Genomic DNA, 24,409 nt, shown 5'->3' on the forward strand with positions numbered 1-24,409 from the left:
AGATATTTTGCCCATAAATAATGTTTTAGTTTTGCACCTAAAACTTAACCTAAGGTTAGAACATTTTCAAAAAATCGCACTCAATATTCAAAGCCGATCATCTTGGGATAGGGTGGACCAAATTTCAAAATTTGAGCTGCATTAGAATCCTAATTGTATACTTCTCAAAACACAATCAAAAAATTTTGTGGAAAAATTTAAGAATGTACTATCTAATATATAAAGATGAGTTGGACTATATATGTTTGTTTGTTTGTATGCACCTTATACAAATCCACACCGCTTAACCGATCAGCCTGAAATTTGGTACAGTTATGTGTTTGGACCATGGTAAGGTTTTAGTAACAGTTTTGAGTCCCTCCCTCCAAGGATAAGGGACCCTCCCATACAACTTTCGTTTTTATTCCCACAAATCAAAAGTCATGGCACCCATTTTTCAAAACCGAATTTTCCTTTTGGCGGGGTTGTTTTCACCATCACCATGGGCTGGGCATAAGAAATGACCGTCCAGAGTTCACGTGAACTGGAAAGCAAATCAAAGCTTGCTGAGCATTAAAAATTTGATGGGGGAAATTTTGGCGGGTGTTTTTCCTTCTTCTGTTCAAAGCACGTGGAACCGGTGCGAGGCATTTGATTGCATTAATGAGCCTTCATTTAGGATAGAAAAAACAACTCACCTGTTAGAAATATATTGAGAAGAACAGTGGTTGAGAATCTACTAGAATATGCAGTGTGTAGAGTATGGATACATTAGTTCATTATGAATTGACTTCTTCAGTTGAATAACTATTTGGACTGAAAACTAATGTTCCAGCTTTTAGGAACCAACCATTTTCATATTTTTGGAACTTCTTATAGGGAAAAAAATTATAAAACTGAAGGTTGTAAGTTCATGGCTGTGACCTCTACACTTTGATTGCCGTGTAGGAATCAAATTTACAATGAGAATTAGACAATTAAACGTTAATTTTATGCAAAAAAATAAAACCAAATCCAACGCACGAGACTTTTAGTAATTAAATCTGAAGTTTTTGGGTTTCTACCATTCAATTTCATTTGTAAATTTTTAATTTTTAAGTTATTATTGATCATCGATGTGTCCAATTCTACCATCTCATTATAAGAACTTAAAAAAGCACATTGAAAACATGCAGATCAAGTCTTTTATGAAGTTTCAGCGGAAATCTATTTATAAATTTCAAAGTACAAAATAAAACTGAAATAGGTATTCCATTCTACGGGTAGATCTTGAAAAGAGGTCGTTTACATTTATTTACAAGCTTAATACATTGGATTTTCACTGGATAACCCATGGAAAAGATTAAAAAATAGTAATCATTTGATGAAAAAAGAGTAATTCAATTCAAGCTTCCTAAAAAAGATGAGTGTAAAATAAGGTTGCCAGAATTGCCGTATCGGGACCAGACAAATCCAGCCAATTTTATCAAAAAACCTGGCCAAATCCAGCATTTGATTTCAAATTGTTCAAACCGATATCCTGGCAATATCCGGGCAATCTTGGTTAAAACCGCGGAATTATTCAGTAAATAACGAAAAATATACTTGCAATATTTTTGTTTCTACAAACCGCATCAGCAGATTTTCAATTGTATATCAAGCTTCCAGATACGAGTCATGATTATTTCTAAAACTTGCCATTTAAAACTTCTTTTGTACGTTAAAATGAAAAAAATATAAAAATTATAAAATCTCAGTTATTGTTACGTTTTAAAAATGATGTGAATAAATCCGGGCAAAATCCGGGCTTTTTGCAACAAAATCCGAGAAACAGGGCCAGACCGGACGTACCTCAAATTTTGATTCAAATGTTCTAGCAAATCCGGATAAATCCGGGCAACCTTAGGTTGAAAAATTTTTCGTGATAGAATGGATAAGCATTCAAGGGAATTTATTTCAAATTTCTTTTAGCAAACCTTAAAACTATTAGTTATTTAATAGTATGAAAACGATAAACTTTGCTAATAATACTAATGAAATCTTTAATAAGACTAACAAAACTTACAAAGCTCACATGACCAAACATGGTCCAATTTTTTATGATGATGAACAAAAAGCTTTCAAAATTTCAAAAAGTCAAACGACTCATTTTGATTTATATACGTGAACCCGAGCAAGGCCGGGTAAAATCAGCTAGTCTTCTAATATATAAAGATGAGTTGGACTATATATGTTTGTTTGTTTGTATGCACCTTATACAAATCGACACCACTTAACCGATCAGCCTGTAATTTGGTACAGAGATGTATTCGGACCAGGGTAAGGTTTTAGTAATAGTTCTGAGACCCTCCCACCTAAGAAAAGGGACCCTCCCATACAACTTTCGTTTTTATTTCCACAAATCAAAAGTCATGGCACCCATTCTATCAACCGACTTTTTTTTCCTTGGCGGGTTGTTTTCACCATCACCATGGGCTGGACATTAGCAGCAACCATCCAGCAGTTCATGTGCACTGGACTGCAAATCAAAGCTTGCTCAGGATTAAAAATTTGAAAAAGGACATTTTGGCGGGTGTTTTTATTCTTTCTTCTGTTCAAATCATGTGGTACTGGTACGAGATATTCGAATGCAATAATCAGCCAACATTTTGGATTGAAAAATACAACTAGCCTGTTAGTAATATTTTGACTAGAATTGTAGAACTATTCAAAGTGCTCCGTACCGCCGTGGGGCGGCTTTGAGAGTCTTCAATCATATATAGTGAACAGTGAATTTACTTTTTTAGCTGAATAACTATTTGGACTGAGTTCTGAAAACTAATCAAACGATTTACATAAATTCTAGCTTTTTAGAATCAACCGTTTTGAAATTCCTGGAGTTTCCATAGAAAAAGAAAAGTTACGTTTTTAGATTTAGAGTTATAAGGCTACGATTTCAACGCATTGATAACCATCGGGGAAATCAATCGGGAGATTAGAAAATTTATTAGAAAACTAAATAAGAGGGTTTTTAGTTTTTTACAATTCAAATTCATTGGCCAATCTATAACATTTGAGTTATTATTCGTTATCAATGTGTTCAATTCTACCATCCAATTCTAATAATCTTTACATTGATCACTGTTCACAATAATCAATGGGATACAGCTGGAACAAAAATCAATTTCCCCTTTCCCTCCCCCCCCCCCCCCCCTCGAAATTTCCAAAATAACCCGAGGGGAAATAAATAAAGTTTGAAGTATTTTAAGTAAATTTTAAAAAAAAAATATCCTAAAGATTACAACACCAAAAAAGAATGGAAAGACTGACTGGAGTTATTTCACCTTTTTAATTCTTGATTCAGAGGTTTTGTGCAATGACAAATCATAAAATTTTGTTGCATACAAGCTTCCGTGCAATTTATTCCAATTTATTTGTTTTGGCATTATGTTTTATTATGCCCCCCCCCCCCCCCCCGCGATGTTTCAACTCCGAGTGATAAAACAAGCATTTAAAATTTGCTGCGGCCTAATTGTATAAAATGGGCGATATTGGTTCCGAGATGATTTGTTTTCGATTACTTAAAAAACTATTAGTAAGAATTTCAACATTCAAGAAAAACTTATCATAAAACAGTGTGAAATATAATAGCGAAAAAAACACACATACAATTGAAAACATGCAAAGTGATCCTCCGAGGTTCGGAAGTTTATTTTTATAGAAGTTTCTAAGTAAATAAAACTCAAATATACCACTTAACAGGGAGATCATCCATGTTGAAAAGCGGGATTTTCATTAGATGGGGGATAGGAAAGATAAAAAAACAGTTTTTTCATTACAAAAAAAAAAAAAATATTGTCATATCTATTGAAGTGTCCTAAAAATGGTGGATAAATAATGTTTTTCGTGATAGAATTAATAGCATACAAGGGAAATTCTTTAAAATTTCTTTTAAAGAAAACCTCATAACTATAAGTCTTTCAATAATATGAAATCGATAAACCAGTAGATAATCTCAATCAAAACTTAAAAAAAATATAACTTACAAAAATGAATATAAAGCTTTTAAAATTTCAAAAATTCAAACGACTCATTTTGATTTATATTTTGATGAACCCGAGCAAGGCCGGGTAAAATCAGCTAGTAAATTAATAAAACAGACACTTAAGTTATCGTCCAAAAGTTTGGGATCACCCCTAGTATGGTGTATGGACACCTGTCTTATCATTTGGATACGATATATTTATGGTAGCAACAAACTTCAACGAAATAAGAATCCGATAATTGATTAGAGATGATAAGTAAATTGATGAACCCTTTTTTAAGCCAAATTTATTGCCTGGCACCACCAAATGGCTACTGCCTGTTATCACTCAAACATTTTGGGCTTATCTACAAAAATCCGCATTTTTCCCACTGATTAACTCATACATAGCGCTAGCTAGATGGCTGATGCATTAATACACAAAATGGGCCACATTCGAATACACGACCGTATAGCTGCAAGAGTCCACACATCGTGTTTAACATACTGGCAAAGGTACTTTGGTTTGGTACTTGCCGGCATTTTTATCGCGGTCATTACGCGCGACGACTCTTTGCAGCAAGCAGCAGATCACGCTACCGAGGGGCATCTCGAACTGACTGTGAAAACACCATTTGACGCAACAGAGGGCAGCTCTTTGGGAACCGGGCCGCAGTGTTGTTTACCATCGGACTCTGCTCGGTTGTCTTTTTTTGGGACCGCGCGCGTCTAGACCAAACCTGCGAATCTGCTGCTACAGGCGAATTCCGCCTCAACTTACCGGTGTGATTGACCATCTTCTGCTGGGTACACGTTTCAGATATTCGGTCATATTTTTCTGTCAACTTTGCCAGTCTCGAAAAACCTCGAAAACAGATCGAGAGCATCATCTCAGCCGGGGAGAGAGGCAAAATATTTGCGTCGTTGTATGTGGCTCAAGTGTGAAGATCTTCTGTTTACAGTTTGCTAGTGAGTTTCAACCCGATAGACGGAAAGTGAGAGTGCTTGGAAAAATCATACGGAGAGATGAAAAAATCTGCAAAAGGCATAGGTATTTATTTGCGACTTTATTGTGACAATGTCTTAAACCACTGCCAATTTCGGAATGGGAGTAAATTAGAGATGTTTTGCGTAACGTCTAATAGTAGCTCCCCTTTTACGTGAGTGCATCGCCCGATTACGCGGACCGGTCAAAGCTAAGCTTGTAACGTTTTATGTTGCAAAAGCATATTTCAAACTTATTGACCGAAAGGTCCAAGAAAAATGAAGGCTTAAGCGCCAAATTTTGTTATAAAAATTTGCCAACATTTCCGTTTTGTTGCCCGGCGGCTAGCGGGAAGTCGTGGTCCGCAGCTTGATTTAAGGACACTTATCGGTTTAAGTATGATCATTTTAATTCACAAAATTACAATTGTTAAACTTGGCCAAAGTTAAAAAAAAATCTTCACGTGAGCGCTCACGAATCGGCTTCAGAACCAGCAATAGCGGCTTCCGTTGGCTGATCCGGATTCGGCAAGCATTCTCGGAAACAGAGCAATTGTAAAAAAAGGCCGCTGGTGTTCTGTTGAAGACCACGGCTTATTTAGAAACGCACCAAGCATCCAAATAGTCTTAAAACTTACGCGGCCTTTTCGGTTGTTGAGCTCCGGCTGGCGAGAGCGATCGCATTCATTTGGACCTCTTTCGGAATCCAAATGATGGCAATGAAAATTGCCGTTTCCGCGCCAGGCGGTCAAACAGCGGGTGGAACGGGCCTCGACACCCTGATCGCTCCCACGCTCTTCTCCCGTGCATCGTGCTGCACCAGATGGCTTGGCTGGATGATCGTCCCGCAGACAAATCTCAGGAACAGACGGCACCAACTGCAGCAATGGTCACTGGTCACCAGCACAAAAAAACACTCGGTCGCACTGTCGACCACTCGGGAGAAGGCCCAGAAACTAAATGATGATCGCGCGCATGATCGGCTGCCCTTTTATCATTTATTTCCTTGGGTATTTCACCGGTCGACGATCGAAGTTTTTTCCGTCTCTCGGGTTTCTCTGCTAGTTCGTTGAAGAATCAGCAAATGTGTTTCCGAACTCTGGGTCAGTGGTGCCCAAATCAAAATGCTACACAACCGTCTTTCCCGACAAAAAAAAATAAATTTGTTGGCCAAAAAAACTTAAATTTATTTTTTTTCTCTTAGTTTACTAAACTTAGCTAAAATTAACGAAAATAGGTGCTCCAATGAGAGACTTAAAATGCATAAAAGAGAAATGCTCCAAAACCATGATCAGAGACTTTCGAAGGCGAACCAATTATGATGAAACGCTTCATCATGCATCAATTGATTTAAACTTCTTACCGAAAAACTAATTTTGCTCCTCATACTAGAAAAGGCTTCACTTAAAATTAACTGTGGTGCTCCGCTATTCAGCAAAGGCTTTTTTCTCAAAAAAAAAAAAAAACTCGAATTGCAAAATTAACTTGCGAACTAATGCAAGATCACTGAATTTAAAAACACTACGTCACACGATTGAAACAAAACACCAGAACGAAAGCTGCAAATAGAATCAAACTTGTTTTGCTTCAAGATGAAAACACTTCCAATTACAAAATTGGTTCACACGTAAAGTCACAGATCACTAGATGAACATTTAAACAAAAATATGCTCAATTTAGCCAAACAATAAGCCCCACGTTGGGCGCCAATGTAACGTTTTATGTTGCAAAAGCATATTTCAAACTTATTGACCGAAAGGTCCAAGAAAAATGAAGGCTTAAGCGCCAAATTTTGTTATAAAAATTTGCCAACATTTCCGTTTTGTTGCCCGGCGGCTAGCGGGAAGTCGTGGTCCGCAGCTTGATTTAAGGACACTTATCGGTTTAAGTATGATCATTTTAATTCACAAAATTACAATTGTTAAACTTGGCCAAAGTTAAAAAAAAATCTTCACGTGAGCGCTCACGAATCGGCTTCAGAACCAGCAATAGCGGCTTCCGTTGGCTGATCCGGATTCGGCAAGCATTCTCGGAAACAGAGCAATTGTAAAAAAAGGCCGCTGGTGTTCTGTTGAAGACCACGGCTTATTTAGAAACGCACCAAGCATCCAAATAGTCTTAAAACTTACGCGGCCTTTTCGGTTGTTGAGCTCCGGCTGGCGAGAGCGATCGCATTCATTTGGACCTCTTTCGGAATCCAAATGATGGCAATGAAAATTGCCGTTTCCGCGCCAGGCGGTCAAACAGCGGGTGGAACGGGCCTCGACACCCTGATCGCTCCCACGCTCTTCTCCCGTGCATCGTGCTGCACCAGATGGCTTGGCTGGATGATCGTCCCGCAGACAAATCTCAGGAACAGACGGCACCAACTGCAGCAATGGTCACTGGTCACCAGCACAAAAAAACACTCGGTCGCACTGTCGACCACTCGGGAGAAGGCCCAGAAACTAAATGATGATCGCGCGCATGATCGGCTGCCCTTTTATCATTTATTTCCTTGGGTATTTCACCGGTCGACGATCGAAGTTTTTTCCGTCTCTCGGGTTTCTCTGCTAGTTCGTTGAAGAATCAGCAAATGTGTTTCCGAACTCTGGGTCAGTGGTGCCCAAATCAAAATGCTACAAGCTTAGCTCAGAGGTACAATTCGGGTAGTTGAAATGTGCATTGCAACCAAACGTTGAAGTTGTTATTGATCAATACCACAAACCCAAAAGGCACCATGCGCATTTGGCGAACACACTCATAAAAAGCTAGGTCCAAGAGAGAACCGCAAAACTGTCTTAAGCCTAGTCCACACTAGGCAACATGAACTGCGATTTTTGTTATGAGACGAACTTTGTTGTCTGTTGTTGTTGTTGGAAACCTGAGACGGTGTCAGCGTCTCCCGAAGAAAATGGGAGACGCTGAGACCGTCTCGAGACGAACCGTCTCCTAGTGTGGACCAGGCTTTAGCGCTCTAAATTTTGATTTACACGCATAATTGTTTGCCATAGATCAGGAGCAGGAAAAACATATTCTGCTTATTTTTAGCTACGCTGTGACATTTTCAGCTAAATGATGTCAACAAAGCGTCGTCTGAAATGAAAAGAAACCGATCCAAATTCTTACTCCCCATTAATGTTGCTTGCAATGTTCCATCAGCTGTTGCCGATTGCGATAAGTCGAAGCAAGCAGAAAAACATCCCGTGAACTGGAACGTGACCGGCGATATCTCTCGATGCTCCCTTGCCCAGCCAAAGTATTGTAATCAGGCTACCAAATTATTGAGATTTATTCCGGAAAAGATCGGGCTGCTGCTCACTGCCCAGAACGTGAGAGTGCCCCAGTAGCTGAACAGTTCAATCAATACACTTCAATTAACTTCTGATACGGGGAAGTAGTTAGAGCGCCCAGTACCTTGCTCTTAAAGCTGCGCAGGAATTAAAAGTGGCTAGCCTTTAACTTGCTGAGTTTACTGTTAAAATTAACGGAACCCATTCCAAGGGCTGGTGGTGATAAAAAATGTGTGTGCTCTGCTCTGGCGCAACAAGATTAAGTCGAAATGAATCACTGTGAGTTTGATAGTGTTGAAATGCTCAACACTTTGGAAAAGATTGCAAAATAAAAACAGTTTCAAGTTCACGATCTTTAGTAATCTTCTACTAACAATCTTTGAAGGATAGTTTACGAGAGATTTACAGCATCGTAGACTATCTGCAGGCTAAATCGAATTTAAAAAACACTCTTCTAAGGTGAAGGCACCTACTAGTTCAGAATTGAATGAAATTAAATTAGAAATTCTCGATTTATAGCTATATTTACAAAATTTCTTAAAATAAATGTGTTATTTCGTGAACCGAATCACTGAAAAGAAAGCTTAAAAAAGTAAAGAAAAAAAGAAGAATCCATATGAGCGTTTTTTTTTAAATTATTTATTAAAAGGGGATTTAACATAAATATCTTACTCAAATAATATGTTAATTCATAAGGTTTTTTAGTGTAGACACTGTAGAACCTAAAAAAAAGTAAAAATCGACACGTATTTTTCAATTAACCGCATAATTTAAATATCAATTTTGAGATTTTTATTAAGTATCGAGAAGTCCAATCTCTTTGTACCATTGCACAGTGGTGCAGAACATCAATCTAGCTGTACGAAATTAATAGCGCCCAGGGATGAATAGATAGATATTTGATGTCTTCAGCAACATTGTCAAGTTTTATATGGAGCATATTTCAATATCAAAATTTTTGCCGAGGGGTCCATCGATAGCGAGATAAAAATGCTAACATTTTCGTTCTTCAAATTAGGGCTTTGGTGTCTTCGGCAAATTTGTTGATCTGATCAAAATACATAAGTTTGTTGAATATGACAAAGTCCTATCACATCACCCTCAGGAGTTACAGTCAAAGTAAAAAAAAATCTTTCAAAAAAGCATTTTTTTGGCCTGACACGTTGTAAATTGGATAAAATGGTCCGCTGTCTTTGAAACAAAGTTGTAACAAGCCACGATCTACAGTTGTCTCAAATATAACGATGGGTTTAGATGTTGCTGAAGCCCTATAGAAAGCATTTAGTGTATTTTATTGACAATTTTTGATGGCTCGTTCATCGAAAAGTGCACATTTTCGCAACACCCCCTTTTTTGTGATTATGTTTTATGATTAGTGGAACCATTTCTATTTGAAAATAGCGGGGAAATCGGTGGAAATAGTAGAGATTTGAATGATTGAAAATATACTTCTTATATGAAAATTACCTATTTCACTAATAAAAAAAAACGTTGATAACATTTAATTAATTAATAAAGTGTTGCAGTTTTCTTTTGTATATTAGCCTTTTTATCTCGCTATCGGTGGACCCCTCGGCAAAAATTTTGATATTGAAATATGCTCCATGTAAAACTGAACAATGTTGCTGAAGACATCAAATGTCTATCTCTTTATCCATGGACTCTATTAATTTAGTACAGCTAGATTAAAGTTCTGCACCACTGTGCATTGTTGCTTAGATTGTTGTTATTTAAAAGATCAATACAAAATAACCTTAGAATTATCACCGTTCAAAAGTAGGTTAAATTAAAAAAAAAAAGTAAACATTTGAATTCACTAAGCCATGCATCAACTATTTTCCAAAATGGATCAACAGGAATTTCAATCAAACGTGAGTTATTTTAAGTTTGACGTTTTTTGTGATACATATAAATTACAAACATTCCGACAATAAAGATTTGCGGGAATGTTTCTGCCATAACAAATGAAAAGAGACATTTCTGAGCGAGTTAGAAAGGGAGTAAACACAAAAAGGGTTGTTTTTCTTATCATACTTACGCCTAAAATGCCACTTAGGAAAATTTGAAAATTTAAGATTCTTGTGAAATTATCAATCGTGGCTTCTCAAAATGGTTTTGAAAACAATCGGAAGGGCTGCATAATCAGGGGAAAACAGACAATTTTGAGCTCAACTGAAATGTGAAATGACTCTAATTGCGAGAAGCTTCTGTCGATAGCAGCCAGTTGTTACATTGTTCTTGGTCCTGGAGATGCCACGGCTTCGATTGTAACAACTTCTCCACAAAGCAGAACATAAAAGAAGAATCTAATTGCCACCAAAGATCAGTTTTTGAGATTATTCAACAAACAGTTTATGGTCGGTTTTTGGGATTCTATGATAAATTTCTTCCTATACATTCAGAGCCACCCGGATAGTTGAAAGGTTTTTTTTTTCTAATTAAAAATAATCCGGTGCCAATCTAGTGTATATGTTGCTAGAACATTTCTGCTTGTTTAACCTCAGGTGCACCATACGTGCACCAAACTAAAAAAAAGACAAATGATGTGAGGAACTCATATACTGATACCATGTATCATAAATATTTCTTAAGGTAAAAATGTATTTAAAAAAAACAATTGTGTTCAAAAACATCGCCTGTTGATAAATTTTCAAGAAACTTGGCCAGGAACTAGATCGAACATTTCTACATCTTTCGACCAAATTTCAAGTTTTTTCAATGAAAATGGTCAAAAATACAGCGAAACTATATCTTTTTTTTCCAATCGTCCAGTTCAGTCTTCAAATTTGGTGGAGCCCATAGGGTATTTATTTATTCCATTGCAATTGGCTCAATGTTGACCTGTCACTGGAATAAACAAACACAATCATCGTTCAGTGTATTGCTACCTCACTCACTCACACGCTCTCTCGCAACACTGGCAAAATTTTCGGGGCGCCACTGCCCGTTAGCAGTGCGACACCAGGTCACCAAACCTAGGTCAACACTCGGAATAAACAAATACGCTATTAGTTGGATAGTTGAACCTAGAGGGAAATAACAGATTATCAAATTTGGAAGAAATAACACAGCATCGCCAATTTTATTGCTTTTTTAACGCAACTCTATTTATTAAAAAAAAAGTTGTGTAAAAAATATGTTGCATTTGTTGCTGCAAAGGTTGCTCTTTTATTCATTAATTTAGGCATGATTTTTTTTTAGATTTCTGAAGTAAAATTGTATAACCCCACAATCGAAGAATTGAAAGTTCTTTACAGCAATGTTTGAACTTTTTTAATGAATCCAGCATATATAGGTTTTTTCTTGTAAGAACATTGTTAAGGTTGGTAATTATGCAATTTATTTAAACAAAGCAAAAAAAAACTATTAAAAAGTTAAATTTTTCATCATGATGATTTAAATACAATGATAACATTTCTCCTTATGTTTTGAGCTCATAATTTGCTTCAAGTTTTATTTATAGAGAGACTTTTTTTTTTCAAAAAGTCAGAAAGTCAGAAAAATTATTCTTCAAGTTTCTGTCTTCCTCGCTTGATGTTAACCTTGCAATATTGGACATTTGGTTTCGATTTTAGTCGTTTTACCATATGTATGGCATTCGCGACTTATATGCGTTACATTACATTAAATTACATTACATCACATTTGAACAAATGCGATGAAATTCTGCCGCTGTTGATACTATTAGCATTGTGTATGGCATTGCATGAATGAGCGCACACTCGATTTGAGTAAAATCGGTCGGGATCAATTTTTTTGGACAAACAACCTTCTGTGGCACGGTGTATATGCTGCTGTTTGTACAAATTTCAAACCATTTACTCAGCCCCAGCCAACGTTGCAGTTGGAGGACTGTTATTGAAAGAATTATCCTGGTACAACTGTGTTCTAGATTCTATTCTATTCTATTTTTATTTGTTTAAAGAGGATTTTAACCTTCGTGGTCATCCACCCTCTGTAAATAGATGTTAGTCACACGATTTATAGAGAAATCGTTAAACGTTTCATACTCCTAATTGTTTACGATAATGTAAATTGCACGAGTGTGCGTGGAAAATGTTTAGTCTAGAAGTTGCAACTTAACCCGTAATCCCTTAGTTGGCGCTAGTGTTACCTCGCCAAAATGTTGTGGAAGTCGATTGGACCTGGTGAAATGCTCTGCTCATACTGTATGGATTTTGTGTGCTTATTATTTATATTTGGGTATGATAGGCCATTTTACACTTAACAAAACTAATTCCGACCAAAACCAATGACAGATTCGAATTTCTGAGAAAATTTCTCCCAATAATGGTATTTTTAATCTCCTGACTACTTGAAAGTTCAGTCGAGTTTAATGTGTATGTTTCAAAATCGCAGATGTCGCATGTGTACCGCTTTTTTATATCCATTTAAAAGGGCTTATCATCAGGAAAATACATTGCTTTCGAATAAATAAAAATAACATTCAAACCTAAATTATTATTTTCATTCAATATTCTACCTATTCATTTTTCTAAATGAACACAGTTTTACTAAAATGCGATTGTTTTCCATTCTGGAAAGTTTATTGTTTATTGTTGTTTATTGTTGTTTATTGTTTTAAAAACCATCTGACATAGTTGTCTTAATGATAAACTAAAATTAAGGTTACATGAATATATTGCACGAACGATGATGTTTCTAATTATTATTTCTCAATTCATTACTTAAATAAGATTCAATCCGTCGTTTAAAGGTTGTTGTACTTACATTGAAGTCAAAAAGCGTATAAAATCGTAGAAAGCTTATTTTTGCGGAACGTAAAGGGTCGTTACTACCATACCGGGTGCTTCTTGATTCTAGTGAAAGCCAGTCACGATTTCGCAGAGATCTTTCAGGGGCATAGATGTTACATCGAGAAAGAAGCCATGAACAATCGATTTCATTTCGTAAAACCTTCGCCACGAACAGTGACTGGCCGATGGCATGACGATCCGAGAGTGTGTGAAGTCCCAGTAAAGCACAACGCTGTGCATACGGTGGCAGGTTTAGAGGGTTCTCCCAAGGCAACTCCCGAAGAGCATATCGTACGAATCTTCTTTGAATTGCTTCAAAACGCGCAATCCACACAGCTTCAAATGGCCACCACACTAGGCTTGCAGATTCTAATGTTGAACGAACCAAACAGCAGTATAGAGCTCGCAGGCAGACAGGATCAGTGAATTCTTTGCTCAAACGTAAGATAAATCCCAGCATCCGGTTAGCTTTCTCGATAGTTGCAGAGTAGTGGTGCTTGAAAGTCATATGACTGTCTAGAATAACACCAAGGTCTTTAATTTGGTCTACACGATGCAATTGTTCGCCCAAAATATTATAATCGTGCACGAAAGGTTGTTTCCTGCGTCCAAATGTTATGATACAACACTTAGCAACACTCAAAACTAGAAGGTTGGCTGCACACCAGTTCACTACTGTATCGAGGTATTGTTGTAATTTATGGCAATCAGTAAGGCTGTTTATAGTCAGAAATATTTTCAGATCATCCGCATACAGGAGTACTCCACATCCAACAAGAAGCATGTTAATATCGTTGCAGAACAGCGTAAACAGTAATGGGCCCAAATTACTGCCTTGTGGTACCCCTGAAATTGGAATGAAGTCGATTGATTCAGCGGAGCCGATTCTGACAGCTAAACGACGGTTGGTTAGGTAGCTCCTAATCCATACACACAGTCTTTCGGAAAATCCTAAATGTTGTAGTTTCTTGAGCAAAATTGCGTGATTCACTGAATCAAACGCGGCAGTAATGTCAGTATATATGGCATCAATTTGCTTGCCGCCATCGATATTGGATAAACAGAATGATGTGAAAACTGCAAGGTTTGAGGTTACTGATCTTTTGGGAAAAAACCCATGCTGGTTTTCAGAAATCCAACTCCGGCACGAAGAAAACATTACATCGTTGACGATCCTCTCCAAAACCTTTGAGCAGGCAGCTAGCGATGTGACACCTCGGTAATTACGCACATCCTGTTTGTCACCTTTTTTAAAGATAGGGCTCATGAATGATCTCTTCCAGATGGCAGGAAATTTTTGTTGTTCGAAGGACAGGTTGAATATGTGAGTGAGTGGCTTTACCAGTACGGCGCTACACCTTTTTAAAATGCACGAAGGTATGCCATCTTTACCGGTTGAGGTAGAAAACTTCAAATTATTGATAGCATCAATAACCATTTCTTCGGTAATAGCGAAGACGTCAAGGTCTAACACATCTCTGGGTAATAATGTTACCGCTGCATTGATTTCGTCTGTACTTAACGATTGTATCGGGAAAACACTGGAAAAGTGGTTGGCAAAGAGGTTACATTTCTCGGTGGAAGATTTGGCTGTTCTGTCTTTTAAATGAAGCACCGCAGGTAGACCAGACTCCTTCCTTTTGGTGTTAACGAACTTCCAGAACGCTTTGGGATTACGGCGAAGGTTAGATTGTGTGCGATCTAAATAGCGACGATAGCAAAGGCGATTGTAGATCCGATATCTTCTGGTAGCATCATTCAATTTTGTTTTTAAAAACGGGCAGCGGGAGCTACTAAACAGTCGTAGCCATTTCGATCGAATATGTTTTAGCTGTTTTAGGCGATTATTTGTCCAAGGAGGTCTGAGAGGAGGTCTTACCAGTGGTACAGAATTATCGAAGACTTCACTCATAATGGAGCAGAATGTACTCACAGCCATATCTACATCAGCACATCTTTGAAGATTCGTCCAGTCAATCTCGGATAACGCTCGGTTCAATACCTCATAATCAGCACGACGGAAGTCACGAGCGGATGCGTCGAAGTCCTCAATAAAAGCTACAGGATTCGGAAACGATATATCGAATTCAACCGGAGGATGATGCACGTCTATGGGGACAACAACTTCATTGGCCTCGATGATGGTGCTGATCAAGATGGACTCATCGGTGAAGACTAAATCCAGCGTTCGATTGTGAAGGTTCCGTACACCATGACGTTGATGCATTCCATTCAAAATAGTTCCATCCACTAAAGAGGCACTTGCCCTTTATATGCATCGTAGTTTATAAAATTCACTTGAAAATTTTTGCTGTAATAATGTACTTTACATTCATTGCGCTCGATAGCTCCAAATTTTTTAGGTGCAAGGTGTACTTGTCCCAAAAACTGCCGGATATCAGTCAATTGTTTCGACCAGTCCAAAAGTTTTAAACCTAATGAAGGACACAAACTAACGTCCAATTAGTTTAGTTGGAATGAACATTAGACTGAGTCGATTTGGGGTCATTTTCGAATTTCTCAAACCCTGGGGTCTTAAAAGTTTCGTTTTGTCCTAAAACTCATCCATGATTTTTTGCCGAATTTTAAAGTAACGTTTACATGAGTAAATTTGGACTTTTAGGTTTGTATGGGAAAATTTAAAATTTTGTACTGAAAAACGAACATGGTTTTTCTTTTTACTCTGGTACCAAGCCATTCAACCCTTTATGTGCCAATTTATAAATTTCTTAAAGGAAATTTTCCGCTTAACAACACGGTGTTTTTAATACTGAGTGTGGGGTTCGTTGTTTTGCTGTTCCAGCTCTATGTGAAATGTGGATGCGCTTGAATGTCAGCCAATCAATTGAATGCCAGCCCTTCAAGCATAGTTATTTTTATTTATAGAAACCATCAAAAGATGGCTACTAATGTAAACAACAATCGCTCCGAAGAAACTAGTATGATAAAATTTGAAAGAAAACATCTACGAGCAAATCAGTCAAGCGATCTCTCGTTTGTACCCAGCAATGTTGCGGGTTTATTTGAATTGCCTTCAATGCCAAAAGACATACCTTCATTAAATTGGTTATAACTTCGTTGTCTGGAGAGATAATAAGTTACGGTCTTCGGCAATGTTGTTAAGCGGAAAATTTCCTTTAAGAAATTTATAAATTGGCACATAAAGGGTTGAATGGCTTGGTACCAGAGTAAAAAGAAAACCATGTTCGTTTTTCAGTACAAAATTTTAAATTTTTCCATACAAACCTAAAAGTCCAAATTTACTCATGTAAACGTTACTTTAAAATTCGGCAAAAAATTATGGATGAGTTTAAGGACAAATCGAAACTTTTAAGACCCCAGGGTTTGAGAAATTTCAAACTGACCCCAAATCGACTCAGTCTAATGAACATGTCAGGTGGTTGTTTTGCGTAGAATATTTTCAGGTCGACTATCCCAAAACTTCGAATCATTGAAGTTTTTGGTACAAATAGCACAAGTTTTGGAAAATTATCACCAAAACTACTAAAGCCTGCTTCAGATGGAATTGGGACAAAAAAAAATTGCCTGTATTTCAGTTATTTATTATTGAATTCCAAATCTTTTTTTACACAAATGAAGCGTTTTATTCATACTTTTAAGGAAAAATACGGATAAAATTATTCGTCACGGTTTCAAAGAGTTCTCGTTTTATTCCTGTAACACGACCCATTAGGCGGCGCACACCTTCTTCGTCCATCGTTTAGACTATCTTATTCCACCAGGTCTTCATCTGATTGCTGTTTTTGACAATCTTTTCCTTTGCTTGAGTCTCCTCTTCATAATTGTCCAGTATTTCTGAAAAGGGCGGAACTGGGGGCAGCTGAATGAATTAACTGCACCCCTTTCTCTGCATACCAATCTTGAACGACTTGCTGTAATGACATCTTACCAAATCTGGCCAAAACATTACGGGATGGTCGTGGGATCGAATAAACGGCAAAATTTGTTTTTGGAGACATTCTTTTTGTTTTAGTTCCGACGTCATTGTCTTATTTGTAACTATAACTTTCGTTTTTTGCCACAGCTACATCTGCCCTGCCAAATCATAAATTTTCGTGCAAATTTGTCGGCAAAAACACATTTAAATTTGGGTGGAACATTCTCCCGAGCAGTTGCCAAGTAAAATTTATGACAAGGAATTTGCCCGAATTCAGCCTCGACATAGGTTTCATCGTCCATCAGAAGACACCCGTCGAACTTGATTAGCACCTGGTCGTATAGCTTCAGAGCACGGATTTTGGCCACAATATTCTGTTTTATGGTCTGATTTGACTGTTTGCTATCCCGATATGACTTGATTGCTTCCCGAAGTCGAATTCTCCTCACGGTAATACGGGCAGCACCGAATTTTGTGGCCAAATCGCGGTCCTACAGCTTGGAATTCCTCTTAATCGTCTTCAAAATCTTACCACGCAGTTTCCGGTCGACAGTTTCACTTCGACGATTGGCTTGAGACTTCCGAATCCTATTATACTGTGTGATGCCATTGCGTTATTTCTGGGCAATTTCAGGTATTTAGCTAGCTTAGATGCAGACCACAATGGATTTTCCAAATAACTTTGCACAATTTTTTCTCTTTTTTCGGCTTCCATGATGATTGTTTACAAAGTACAGTCGATTTGCGGAATGCCAAAAGTTCATACGTGAAGCTGACAAGATTCGTGATCGTGAAGTCACACTTTTGTATCCAAGAACATAAATTGTCCATACGCACCGGAACTAAGACCCTGTGAGAAATACTATTGTTAAAACTTACGGTTTTCTTTGGTAGCAGCAAGCAGCAACTTCTGCTCCCACGAGCAGAACCAAAACAGTTTGTTTTGGTTCCGTATGCTTTGAGTCAATTCGCAATTGAAACAATAGCGGTGATGATTGAAGATGACAGCTGATGATGGTAAATACGGTATAAATGTTTACATCATCACACGGTAAAGCGAGACAACACAATTGGGTTCGTGGTAACACAACAGTGTTGCCAGATATTCTGGGTAAGAATATCAAAGTACTCATTGAGAAATGAGTACTTTCCCGGTTAAGGAAAATAAGATGTGGAAGTGACAATTAGCTATCGCTAATTAATATAGTTGTAATCTAGTGACCTCATAGACGAAACATGAATAAAGATAACTCTATTCCACCACTGAAAGCTGCGTTTTCAACAACTATGCTATTTCCAGGGTGGCCACCCATCCGGGAAAAACGGGAAAAGCGGGAAAAAGACGGGATTTGAAATCCAACGGGAAAAAAGCGGGAAAAAGCCGGGAATTTTTTCAAAAAGTCGGGAATTTTTGATTCAGTGAAAATCTGTTCAATGAAGTTCAGTCGAATTCGAAACAAGTGGAAATGGATTGACAGTTGATCACCAGTCGCTTTCTAATTGACTTCGACCGATTTCTACCAGGTCGAAACGAATCCTCCTGCCGAACTGGAACTGTTTCAATTAGTTTGAACTTGCTTCATTGAACAACAAAAGGATGTTCCCGAACAGCCAGATTGCTAATCGAATAGAAATGGGAAGAACAAAAATAAGCTATTTGGTTCCACACGGTATTGCTCTCTATTTTTTGAATGAAGTTTTTCAATTTACTACAGAATTGTAGCGAGTTCGAATTAGGATTTGACGAAACGTTAAATAACATTGTGCAGAAGCAACAAATGGATATTAGTGTGCGCTTCTGGAACACAAACCTAGTTGAAGCAAGGTATATTGGTTCTACATTCTTATCGTCGACGCGCTCGAATGACCTTTTGTATGGCGTGAAACTATGTTTTTCTAAAAATCCTGATCTACTGAAACGAGTGATCCAGTATTCCATGGATGGTCCAGCAGTAAATTGGAAAATGCTCAAGGAACTAACTAGCGAGGTTAAACAACTTGTTTCGAATCCGGCGTACGATTCTCACCATTATTGGGAGCTGTGGACTTCACACTGTACATAAAGCGTTCAAGGAGGGACTGAGGAAAAGAGAATGGAATTAGGAAAATTTTTGAGGACATTGGTTCAACTATATTTTCGTTGATATTGTGTGACATTCGCTGGGTGGAAAATGAACGCGTTGCTGAACGTGCTGCCAAAATGCTACTGTACCTCAAACGGTTTATCGACGAGGTAAAAAAAAACAAGAAGAGAAAAAGATTAAGGAAAATCATTCAAATTTTAAGTGGAGTTTTCCATCGATTTCCCGGTCGAAGGTATTTGACATTGTTGATAAAGCTGTAGATGATAATTTGCTGGGACCAAAACTGAGTTTTTTTTACGGCCGCTTCGACCGCTGAGTCCTTTTTACGCGAGTATGGTTCCGTTTCTCTTTGATGATTTAACCGGGCTTGTAAGAGCATTGACAAAGAAAGTTGTAAAGCCAAGCCTGAACGACTAAACGTAAAATAATAAAACCCGATTTAATACACTTGACAGTGGATTGTAGCCTTTCTTACAGCCTGTCAATTATCACAAAATTAATTATGATTAATAAATTTCATACGCAGTAAATTCAAAAAGAATTTAGGAAATAATAATTTAAAGTTTTTAATAGGATAAAAGTATTTTTAAATAATCATACTTTTCATATCAATAACATTATTTGCAACTAATTGGAGATTTTGGAATGACAAGATTCTGGAATATCTTGTATGATATCGTTTCTATGACATTATAATCTTACTCAATTTACTCCTTTTCGAGTTATAGCATATGGTAACTTCAAAATGGAAGGGGTATAATAATTAAGAATACAATTTGAAAATGATGCCTGACCATGTATTTCAAATAATCCAACCTCTCAAGTAATGGAAACAAATACATAGATAAAACTATTGGATAAAATTTCAATTGCTAAAGTAAAATACGATACCGAAACTTAGTAAATCGGTAGGATAAATTTTGAAAATCAATAATTTTGAAAATATTGATATCGCAATATTTTTGATTTTGTAAGTTTACCATTTTTTTCAATTGCCAAATTTTTCAATTTTGTCAAATATGTCACTTTTGTCAATTTTGTCAGTTTTGTCAATTTTGTCAATTTAGTGAGTTTTGTCGATTTTATCATTGTCAATTTGGCCAATATTAACAATTTTTTTCAATTTTTTTCGCTTTTGTCAATTTGTCAATCTCGTCAATTTTGTCAATTTGGCCAATTGAGTCAATTGTGTCAATTTTGCCAGTTTTATCAATCTTGTGAATGTGTGTCGATTTTGTCTTAGTCAATTTTGTCAATCCTGTCAGTACTATCAATATTGTCAATTTTATCAATTTTGTCAATTTTGTCAATTTTTTCAGTTTTGTCAGTTTTGTCAATTTTGTCGTTTTTGTCATCGTCAATTTTGCCAATTTTCTTGATTTTGTCAATTTTATAAATTTTGTCAATTTCCATGATTTTGTCAACCTTGTCAATCTTGCCATTTTTGTCAAATCAGTGAATTATGTCAAGTCAGTTAAGTTTGTCAATTTCGTCAATTTGGTCTATTTTGTCAATTTTTTTTCAATTTTGTCAATTTTGTCGATTTTTTCATTTTTCTATTTGGTCAACCTGGCCAAAATGGTTAATTCGGATAATTTTTTCTGTTTCTTCAATTAAACTTTGTCAATTATTATTATTAGCTTTTTAGCTTTATATGCATGTTCCAAAAAAAAATCTCAAACGCTTCAAACTCTTCTATGGAGGGCTTGGTGGCGCTACTGTTTGGTTGTTATTTTCCATTTTTGCTAGACAACAACCCCAACAACAACAACGCAACAATTGCACAGGTTTTTCGATGCGAACGAAAAGTTTATCGCGCAACGTTAGATCTAAAGAGAGGAAGAGGAAAGGGAACAAAAAAACTATCCCGAGAGCTTAAAGCTCGATAGGATTCAGTAGCATTTGTCTTATTGGATTCAATTTGCTTCCTCGGGCGAAATTCTCTCCTGTCGTTCGTGCTTAGAAAAAGCTCCCTGAGCACGAACGGCACGTGAGAAGATGAGATGATGTGCATACATCGTCCACGTTCCCGTATCGTTTTCCCCTTCTCAGAGCAATCTGTGCTTGAGAATCTATCGTTGGGCGAAGGACGGGACCCATCACTATAGAAATAAGCGATGTGAGGGTCTAGTCCTTAGGCCTTATCATTAATTTTAATTATAAGGGATGAATCATCCTAAAGGATGAAAATCCTGGAAAAAAAAAAAATTAATTTTAATTAATGGATTTCAATACTAGTATCAATTTCGGAATTCGTATGTGTAATTATGATGTACATTTTCACCATTTCTTAAGTGGACCATGTATTTCATACATAGCCTTTACAAATTCGATGATTACGCGACAATACAAGATTGTATGCACGCCCACACACGATACAAACATATTACACGCTAACACAAACGATTGCTGACGAAAAAAGCAACAACAACAAAAAACCAACTTCACCCCGGCTGGGAGAATGGGTTGTAGGGGAACTTGCCCTATTATGCGCCACCTAAGCGAATCGCTGATTTTCTATGTATTCCCCGTACAAATTGTGTTAAAAATGGATGCAATCGTTGAAGAAAATTGTTTTCTACAAATGCCTATGATTTTTTACTGCTCAAATTGCTATAGTTGCCTCAAAAACTTGATTTTTAAAAAACTTTTTCAAAGCCACAGAACAAAACTGTATTCAATACGCGCCTAGCAGCCGAACACACCCGAAAGCAACCGAAGACCGAAAACACACCAATACTTACAGACACTTTGACTGAAAAGAAATCAAAATGGACTAATCAAAATTTAAAAAAATTATAAAAGTAGATTTTTTAGGCTGAATTAACTCTCAAAATCAGGTTTCAGACTTTTTGTTCATTTTCAATGAAAATTGGTCTTTTTGAAAAATTAATGCTATTTTCAGCCTACTACGATTAGCGCGTTATAACGAGCGCATGGGCCGTGATAGAACATATCCATAAAAAGCATACCTTAGCGAGTTCGGTATGATTTTTTTGCATTAAATCATAGTTTAGATTCTCCTCTATCGATGTGTCAGAAAAAAAAGTCTTATTCGTTTTTCTCTGCTTGGTGCACCTTATTGAAAGTGTTCTAAGATTTAGATCGAAATGAAGAAAAACCTAAATTGTGAAATTATCACGACACAGGAGCATTTTAAGGAAAAAATCATACTTGCCATGACCAATCACAGCATTTAGAACAAATTGGTAATTTTTTGCAGGCTTAAAATGTTTCAGATTCTTCAAAACAAAGGTGGCGCGTATTAGCCACATGGGGCGTTAAATGAACTTTTCCCCTACAAAATATTTCGATCCCGACCGATCTTACTCAAACAAATCGTGTTGACAGCGACAAAATTTTATCAAATTTCATTGAATTTCAACGCATTTGTACAAATGTTGCGTAATCTGTGGCCCGCTTAACAATAGGCATCAAAAATAGATGGTTATTTAACAAATGAACGTAACCAAAACGCGATTTCTCTTAGTCAAATATGGTATTATCGTCCTTCAGGAAAACCGGTTGAGTTTTCAATGTTTTAATTTTGAAAGCTAACCAGTGGAGGCAGGTAGAATAATTTTTCAGATTTCGCACTGATTGTTTTTCAATCTCTTGAAAATCCTAAATAAAAGAAAATTTAACAATGTTTTGAAAATTCATCTTCCTTTCTAGGTTCAAATAATAAATTTCACCTAAAATGTATACATGTTCAATAGTGACATAATTTTTCAAGTCTGCATTCAATTTGATAAGGTTTTTTATTGTGACTTGTTTAAAAATACTGCAGCAATAAATTTGAAATTTGTCGATTTTGTGATTTATGTCAATTTTGTCGATTTTGTCAATTTTATCTAATTTGTCAGTTTAATCAATTTTGTCAATCTTGTCAATTTTGTCAAGAAGTGAATTTTGTCGATTTTGTCATTGTCAATATTGCCAATTTTCTTGATTTTGTCAATTTTTTAATTTTTTTTCGATTTTGTGTAAGAATCAAAGATAATCAGGAGGCCACGAGTTTGTTTTTGATAATCCGATCAGATACTTTCGAGATGTCAAACAATAAACAATTTGATTGATTTTGTCAATTAAGTCAATTTTGCCAGTTTCATCAATCTTGTCAATTTTGTCAATTCTGTCAATTTTGTAAATTTTGTGGATTTTTTCAATTTTCATGATTTGGTCAATTTTGTCAATTATGTAAATTTTGTCAATTTTGTCCATTTTTTCAATTTGATCAATTTTGTCAGTTTTATCAATTCTGTCCATTTTGTCAGTCTAGTCAAATTTGTCAGTTTTATCAATTTTGTCAATTAAGTGTATATCAATTGTCGATTATGTCATTTTTTTGTCAATTTGTCAATTTAATCAATTTTGGCAATTTAGCCAGTTTTATCAATCTTGTATATTTTGTCAATTTTTTTAGTTTTGTCAATTTTGTGAATTTAGTGAATTTTGTCGATTTTGTCTTAATGAATTTTGTTAAGATGTAAATTTTGTTAAAAAAATTAATTTGGGCAATTTTGTCAATTTAGGCAATGTTGTCAGTTTTGTCAATTTTGTGAATTTTTTCGATTTTATTTCAATTTTGTCAGTTTGTGCAATTTTGTCAATTTTATCAATCTTGTCAATTTTGTCAATTCAGTGAATTTTGTCTATTTTTTCGTCGTCAATTTTGTCAATTCTGCCAATTTTCTCGATTTTGTCAATTTTATAAATATTATCAATTTTTATGATTTTTTTCAGCTAAGTGAATTTTGTCAAATCAATGAATTAAGCCAAGTTTGTCAATTTCGTCAATTTGGTCAATTTTGTCGATTTTTGTCAGTTTTATCAATCTTGTCAATTTTGTCAATTTAGTGAATTTTGTCGATTTTGTCATCGTTAATTTAGTCATTTTTTTTCAATTTTGTCGATTTTGTCAGTTTTATCAATCTTGTCAATTTTGTCAATTTAATAAATTTTGTCGATTTTGTCATCTCTTTTGTAAATTTTGTTATTTTTGTCAATTTTGTCAATTTTTTCAATTTTGTTAATTTTGTCAGTTTTATCAATCTTGTCAGTTTTGTCAATTCAGTGAATTTTTCCATTTTGTCATCGTCAATTTGATCAATTCTGCCAATTTTCTCGATTTTGTCGATTTTATAAATTTTATCTATTTTATGATTTTTTCAACTAAGAGAATGTTGTCAAATCAATGAATTATGGCAAGTTTGTTAGTTTCGACAATTTAGTGAAATTGGTCTATTTAATCAATTTTTTTCAATTTTGTCAATTTTGTCGATTTTGTCATTTTTGTATTTGGTCAACCTGGCGAAAATTGTTAATTCGGAGTTCTTTCCTGTTTCTTCAACTTTGTCAATAATGATTATTAGCTTTTAAGCATTATATGCATGTTCCAAAAAAAATCACAAATGCTTCAAATTCTACTATGGAGGGCTTGGTGGCGCTAC

General features: G+C 36.1%; 1 protein-coding gene across 5 annotated transcripts in view; it reads left to right on the forward strand.

Moving 5' to 3' along the window:
- The window catches only part of LOC129744058 (long-chain-fatty-acid--CoA ligase 1), a 107,326-nt gene that overhangs the window by 30,893 nt on the left and 52,024 nt on the right, over positions 1 to 24,409 (forward strand). The window contains exon 1 of one of the 5 annotated variants that reach the window (XM_055736394.1): positions 4,699 to 5,012. The exons of the other annotated variants lie outside the window; for them this stretch is intronic. Coding sequence (XP_055592369.1) covers positions 4,988 to 5,012 — 25 coding nt within the window. The 5' untranslated portion in view covers positions 4,699 to 4,987. Of the gene's footprint in view, positions 1 to 4,698; positions 5,013 to 24,409 lie in introns of those variants that run through there. 5 annotated transcript variants of the gene reach the window in all.

Source organism: Uranotaenia lowii, chromosome 2 (genome assembly GCF_029784155.1).
Source record: "Uranotaenia lowii strain MFRU-FL chromosome 2, ASM2978415v1, whole genome shotgun sequence".
NCBI classification, from domain to species: Eukaryota; Metazoa; Arthropoda; class Insecta; order Diptera; family Culicidae; genus Uranotaenia; species Uranotaenia lowii.